Below are 7,462 nucleotides of genomic sequence, written 5' to 3'. Positions count from 1 at the left end.
TGACCGGCCACTTAAAGCAACCATTTAAAGTCATAACAGAGCTCCCCAGAGCAATTACAATTCAGTTCTGGGGTTCTGAAGGCCGTCCCCATCGCCCAGCGGTCACGTGATCACATTTTGGGTGTTTGGCAGCCAGTTTGCATTTATGACCCTTTGCAGCATCCCACAGTCATGTGAATGCAATTGTTGGCATTTGTTGTCAGTTTCTGGCAAAAAAAACCCCCCACCCATTGAAGAAAATGGGTCGGTTTACTGACTGCTGCATTTGCTTAGTGACTGCAGTGTTTACTTAAAAGGTTAAGGAACCCTAGATCAGGAAGAAGGTCTTGAGAATAACAGCTGTCAGTCAGTGGATAGTCATCACATGGAATGGTTTCTTTCCCTTCACTGGAAGTTTTCAAACTGGGGATGATGTAGTGCAAGGGTGTCAAACTCAATTTCATTGAGGGCCGCATCAGCATTGCGGTTGCCCTCGGGGGGGGGGTGGCCAGGGTGGGTGCAGCCTACTGGGTGGGTGTGGAGTGGGTGTGGCCTACTGGGTGGGCATGGCCAGCTCTACATTGTTTGCGTCAAGGGTGCCTGTGCGGGCCTGGGCAGGAGTGGGACAGATCTGAGGGTCTCTGGCAGAAGGGGGTGGGACCAGGGCAAGCGCCAAGGCATGGTCCATTTCTTCATTCCTCACAAAGGGTGACACCTCCAGAGCATGCACCCAGGGGGCGGGGCCGACGCAGCAGGGGCTGGTTCCTTGCTGTTTCTAGATGGCCTTGTGGAGCTAAGACTGAATGTGTTTCAGCATAGATGGCCACCACAAAATTGTACATTGGCTCCCGGCCGGCCTGAGCTAGGGCCAAGGCAGCGGGGCCGTTCCCTCACTGTTTCCAGGATGGCTTCGCGGGCCACATGAAACCACTTCGCGGGCCGCACCCGGCCCCCGGGCCTTGTGTTTGACATGTCTGATGTAGTGAATCCTGCAGTGAGCAGGGAGTCCCTTTCAACTCTACAATTCTAACTAGTGTTCGGGTCGAAAAGGGTCAGTATTTCCAATTTCATCTTAGCATATATAAAAAGTACATATGTATGTTTTGAGGGGGTGGTATTTAGAAATCCACAAATCACATTTCTGGTCATTCATATAATGAGGGTTTGAAGTTATCTTTATGTTTCTATTTTTCATAAATGGTTAATCACACTGCCATTGATAATTGCATCCAGTCTACAATCACACATTTAAACTGTAGCTTCATTGCTGGCTTGATGTTTAGATTTTCTTTGTTTTCCTCGATTCTTTAATCTTTAATTTTTAAAAAAATATCTAACAAAGGGTTCCGAAAAACTGAGAGGCTTATTAGCTAAGAGGTTTACTAGCTAAGATGCAGAAGTGGGGTATGTTAATCATCCAGAGCCTATTAAAATGTTTAATATCAGTCAAATTGAAGCAAATGTCCTAGTTCAGTGGTGGCGAACCTATGGCACGGTGCCATAGGTGGCACTCAGAGCCCTCTCTGTGGGCACGTGCACCATCACCCCAGCCCTGCCTCCCCCCACGGCCCCCTCATCAGCAGCCCCCCCCAGAGGAGAGTCGCCTCCAGGCATGGAGCAGTGCAGCCAAGCACATGGCAGCTGGGCAGCAGGGACAACACTCCGCTCTCGCGCCCCGTCGCGCGCAGATGATGCGGGGCGTGGGTAGAGGGCGTGGCCACCATGGCACTGCAGGGCCGCCTGAGCGATCTGTGGTGGGCCGTGGAGGTGGTGGGTGGCCTGGCAGGTGGGGCGATGGGGGCTGGGCGGGTTTTGGGCACTCGGTCTCTAAAAGGTTCGCAATCACTGTCCTAGTTTATCCATGATCTTATCTTTATCTCTCCTGAATGGAGGTGAGACTTGTGTGTCCCTCCTGGTGTAACCATTGCCCCTCACCATTGGCCATGCCAACTGAGGTTGCTGGGAGTTGAGAATTCGGCAACATTTAGAGAGCCAGGAGATGCTCCTTCATGCTCCAGAGGGAATCCGATTCCTGAGAGATCAGATGTACTCCAGCTTCAGCAATCTCTGGCCTTCCTCATCCAGTTTCAAATCCTGCAGATCTGACTCTTTTTTTCCCCTGATGGTGCTCTTGAATTTAGCTCACCATTCTGACCTTTTCCCTGGACTGACCAGGGAAAGGCATTTTCCTTTGAAATCTTGAGATCTTAATTTTTTTTTAAGAAAGCAGAAATTGACTTCTGAATTGAGACTGTAGAGCAGTGGTGGCGAACCTATGGCACGGGTGCCAGAGGCGGCACTCAGAGCCCTCCCTGTGGGCACACACGTGTTGTTGCCCCAGCCTTGCCTCCCCCCACGACCCCCCCTCCTCTCCAGCAGCCCCCTGAAGGAGAGTTGCCCTCGAGCGTGGCCCACACGGAGCAGCACAGCCAAGGACATGGCAGCCAGGCAGCGTAGACAAGACTCTGCCCTCACGCAGTTGATGTTGCAGGGCGCGGGCAGAGGGTGTGGCCGCCATAGCGCTGCTGGGCGGCCTGGGCGTTCTGCGGCGGGCCCTGGAGGTGGTGAGTGGTCCTGTGGACAGGCAGGGGGGAGATGGGGGGCCAGAGCAGGGGCGGGGTAGTGGGGCGGAGCAGGGGCGGGCCAGTTTTGGGGCACTCGGTCTCTAAAAGGTTCGCCATCACTGCTGTAGAGACTACAGGATCGAGTCCAACTTCTGGAACTGAAGCTTGTTTCTGTCACATTGGGACAGAGTCCTTAAAGTAACCCCCCCTCTGATGCTCCCCAGAGATGCTGGACTGCATTTCCCATTAGGCTGGGATTGGGTTCTATAGCCCAGCAGACGCCACTTCCATCAGGGTCAGCTTGGAGAACGGGAATCAAATGGGCGAAGGATCTCCCTCCTTCCTTCAACAGCTGGAAGAAGAGGGAGGGAGATGAAAAGAACCACCAGCGGGATAACCTGGGGAAGCCCCGGGGCTCCCCGAGGAAATTCCTCTTCCTGTTGCTGGATGAAGGCTGGCTCGGAGCAGCTGCGGAGGTGGAGGTCTCCCCTCCCTCCCTCCTTGGCTTCCACCTTCCTTCTGCGCCTCTCTCCGCCGCGGCTTCTTCTCGGGGCCCGCCGCTTGCGGATTTCTTGTCTGGGCTGCAAACATTCCACGTTCCATCGAGCGCTCCGCTGCAAACATTCGGACGGCCGAAGAGAAACGGAGAGTTTGCTGCCCTCTAGCGGCCGTCCCTATTTTGGTAAACCAGACAAGGTCGCCGTTCGGGCTCGTCCCGGGCGGGGGCGAAGAGCCCGCGGCCAAGGGGAACCCGGCAGGCTCCCCCCGCCTCCGCTGCCCCTCCGCCGCCACAGCCTCGGGGGGCCCGGGGGAAACAGAAGCCGGCCGGGGGGCCTCCGGCTCCCTTGACCTGCGTGCTTGGGCGCATGTGCGTGGCGCTGCCTCTCCTCCTCCTCCTCCTCCTGCTCCCCCTCCCTTTGGGAAGCTGCCCCAGCGTTTGCTTCCTTCCCCACCTTCGGAGCTTACCCGCTCCAGACTTTCTCTTCCCGGGGCCCGGCGCTCGCTCGCTCCCTCGCGCGCGAGGCTCGAGCGCGAGCCCCCGCCGCGAGCACGAGCCTCGGCCAGGCGAGCGAAGAGGCGGGCGGGCGGACGGGAGAGCGAGCGAGCGAACCAACAGGAGGCGAGGCAGCGGGGAGCGGCGGCAGCAGCCAAGATGGAGTCGCGGCTGAACCTGCAGGGAGCGAGCGAGCGTGCCTAGGGCTCCCGGCCCGCCGCTCGGACAGGCCGGGGGCCCATGGCCTGGCCCCTCTCGGGCCCCCCTTGGCTTCTCCCTCGGCCGGTGCCGCGGGGCTCCCGCGACTAGCCGCCCTTCGCCAGGGAAGAAGCGCTGGGGCGCTCTCCGTTTCCGCGCCGCCGGGGATCCCCGGCGCTCCGAGCCTCCCGGCACGATGCTGCCGTCGCAGGAGGCCTCCAAACTGTACCATGACAACTACATGCGGAACTCGCGGGCCATCGGCGTGCTCTGGGCCATCTTCACCATCTGCTTCGCCATCATCAACGTGGTCGTCTTCATCCAGCCTTACTGGATCGGCGACAGCGTCAGCACGCCCAAGCCGGGCTACTTCGGCCTCTTCCACTATTGTGTGGGCAATGAAGGCAACAACCGGGAACTCACCTGCCACGGCTCCTTCGCCGACTTCCGCAGCATTCCCTCCGGCGCCTTCAAGGCCGCCTCCTTCTTCGTGCTGCTCTCCATGGTGCTGATCTTGGGCTGCATCACTTGCTTCGCCCTCTTCTTCTTCTGCAACACGGCCACGGTCTACAAGATCTGTGCTTGGATGCAGCTACTGGCAGGTAAGGTAGCGGGGGACCATTTCTCCCCCCCCCACGCTCACCCTCTTTGCAAATAATAGATCTCTCCAGGAAACCTTGCATTCCCCTCGCCCCCCACTCTTCTCGGCCAATAATGCCAGAAACTGAAATCGGAAAGGAGAAAGCAGAGGCTAAATAGAATGAGTGGGAGGACTTCCCTGCTTAGAAGGGAAAACTAAAGGGGGGGGGAAAGAGAATTGACCTGAACAGCCAAAGTAACAGGATGTAATAATTTTTTTATAGGTGGAAAACCCTCAATGAATAACTATTTGGCTGAACTGGGGACAGAAGGGAAGGCCCATACATTATATTTTCAAAGTAGGATGCTTGGCAATGGAATGGATACCATAAACTCTTGTACAGTCTCTCTCCACCATATGTGGAAGACTTGAGAAGGCCCTTTAAAATAAACATAAACTATGAATGAGATTCTGTAGGCTACTGGTAGACAATTTCATTCTCCCAAAGATAAGTTGCACTTCATTTACCATCAAGCCATCCAACGTGATCAATGGCAAGGGATTTGGGGAACTGAGATTTAAAACATCTGGAAGGGAGTCAAGCTCTTCTGAGCCTATAAAATTATTGCCCTGTTAAATCAAGTGAGTGACAGCTCCAGATGTCCGTAATCTGCTGGAATAGACTTGTTTGGTTTAGTTTGTGTAATGTTTGTGACAGTTCTAAGAGTCACAGGGGTGTGTTTAGGGTTGGTTTTTTGTGTGTGTGTGTGCAACATATGAATAGTTTGTGTGTGACCCCCAACAAAGTATTTTTTTGATATTGGTGTAATTTCATCTGGGATTAGTTTATTGACAAATGAAACCCTGATATATCCAAATCTTTTTGCAAATAGATTGCCAGAAACAGTTTTTATCTTGAATAGTAAATAAATTGTATTTACTTATTCAATTAAAAGTTTAACATAAATAAAAAGTAAAACCTCATCACCATTAGTTTTAACCAGATTAAAAAACTGATTTTAAAAAAGCTAAAAGGCCAAATCCTTGTTACAGGGAGTCAGGTACAGGATCTGATAGATTGGTCAAGTTTCTGGGCTTCTGTCCATGGTCCTGAAAGCTCAAGGGAGGAAAGAATGACATATGCTTGAACACTTAAAGACCCAACACCTTCATTTATACAAGATACTAAACTTGGTTAACTTTAACCTTGGTTGGTTGTCTGTGGCATAGTGTGTTATGCACGTCCAATATGTTTCTTTATAGTTCAACTTACTGTGCAAATCCAGGTAATGGAATAATTGTATTGTCAGATTAAGCATATTGTGTGAACTCTACTGAAGAATGTGAATGCCCAGGAAAAGTATGGAAGGTAGAAAAATAATAAAGGACAAGGATTCAGATTTTCAACTTTAAAGCAAGTAAGGCAGACAGAAGTTATGGTATAAAAATGCATTCAGTGTTAGAATAAAACTGTTGTCTGAGACATCATATACAGTAGCAGCTATATGATGAAAACAGGACTAACAAGATATCTCTAAAATAAAATGAAGATGGAAAGTATACCTCCTCATTATAAAGGCATTTTATGCAGTGGGCTCAAATCCAACTGCTGGACCTGCTTAAGGAAGAAAGACTTGAATCCCAAATGAGCTAAGCTGCCAAGCTCAGCATAGAGGCATAAAGTGGTGAGTTAATGTCTGATCAGCAGAAAGCAGACTATCTAAAAAGAACTAATGGATCAATAAAAAGGCTTTCCGGGGTCTGAATTAAGCTTCATTTAAGTCTGGGAAAGGGGCCATGATGACTAGAACTTCTCTTCATATGGGCTATTTTTAAGTGATGGAAAGATGCAGGGACTAATAATGCTAGTTTGCAGTTCTTCCAAGTTGATTTTCTCTGATTTGATGTCTTCCAGATGCTAGCTAAGATTCTAGGAGTTGAAGTCTACTACATTCGAAGAGCATCAAGTTGCGAAAGACTGCTATAATGCTAGGAAAAACCTAATGGCACATATGATGTAAAGGTGGAGAACTAAATGGGGCCACAGGTGCATCACAAGGATATTGTGGTGGAACGTAGTCTGGATTCCCCGGAGGGAGGGGCTGCATTCAAAAGGACCAAGAGACAGTGAAGTTTAGATAGTTTAGTTAGGAGAAAGAAAGTTAAGATGGCTCCTCCATAGTATCTCAGAGTATCTTTCCAGTGACGCTTTAGTTTGACAATACTTCTGTCTCTAGGTGAGGAACAATAAAGGAAACTGGAAATAACTCTATTTGTCAGGCTCTTGGGAGGCCTGACAAATAGAGAAGTTATGGTCCTCCAAATGTTACTGACTTGTAATTCTCAGAATTTCTTAACCACTGGCTATCATGCCTGATCATAACTTAGCAAAATTTTGAGGGGAACAGGTTCCTCGCTCCTGGCAAAACCACACTTAGATGCTAGTGCTATAGCTTTTGAGGAACTTGCACAGCTATGGTTGAACTTGCAGATGTGAACGTGCAATACTTTCCTTCTGTGACAGATATAATTGAGTAGAAGCTCAAAGAATTGAATTGCTTCCACAAAGAGGGCAGATAGCACAGCCTTCCCTAAACTTGATGCCTTCCAGTGTGAGGACTTCAATTTCCAGAATTCTACAGCTAGCATGGCTGTTGTTGAGAATCCCACAAGTCGAGGTCTTTATAGCTGGAGGACTCTCAGATTATGGAAATATCATAAAATAATACAATGGCCCCCACTCAGACTTTTAAATTGTATTGCTACATGTGGCAGAAATGTCATACTTTTCCCCCCACAAACCAGCAGTGTTCTGTCCATTCACTGTAATTGGCAGTCCAGAGTAAAACACCACAATGAAATCTATTGATTTCAGCTGCCAGAGACTTAGAGGGGCAAAACATTAGAACAGGGGTCTTCAAACTTGGCCCTTTTATGACTTGTGGACTTCAACTCCCAGAATTCCTCAGCCAGGCACGCTGGCTGAGGAATTCTGGGAGTTGAAGTCCACAAGTCATAAAAGGGCCAAGTTTGAAGACCCCTGCATTAGAATGTAGCAAAGAAAGAGATTGTAGAACCACTAAAAGCAAAATGATGGCACACCAAACGGTATACAGTAAAGGCTTATTTAGCCTATCAACTGTATAG

General features: G+C 50.2%; 1 protein-coding gene across 1 annotated transcript in view; it reads left to right on the top strand.

Annotated features, from left to right (window-relative positions):
• Positions 1 to 3,931: 3,931 nt before the first annotated feature.
• Positions 3,932 to 7,462, top strand: part of LHFPL4 (LHFPL tetraspan subfamily member 4) — a 57,275-nt gene continuing 53,744 nt past the window's right edge. The window contains exon 1 of the mRNA XM_015819866.1: positions 3,932 to 4,337. Within this exon, the coding sequence (XP_015675352.1) occupies positions 3,932 to 4,337 (406 nt within the window). The remainder of the gene's footprint in view (positions 4,338 to 7,462) is intronic.

The sequence above is a fragment of the Protobothrops mucrosquamatus genome, unplaced genomic scaffold (assembly GCF_001527695.2).
Source record: "Protobothrops mucrosquamatus isolate PMUCROS unplaced genomic scaffold, P.Mucros_1.0 scaffold1007, whole genome shotgun sequence".
Classification (NCBI taxonomy): domain Eukaryota; kingdom Metazoa; phylum Chordata; class Lepidosauria; order Squamata; family Viperidae; genus Protobothrops; species Protobothrops mucrosquamatus.
The sequence above is the reverse complement of the archived record's forward strand: the minus strand, read 5'-3'. Positions and strand labels throughout refer to the sequence as shown.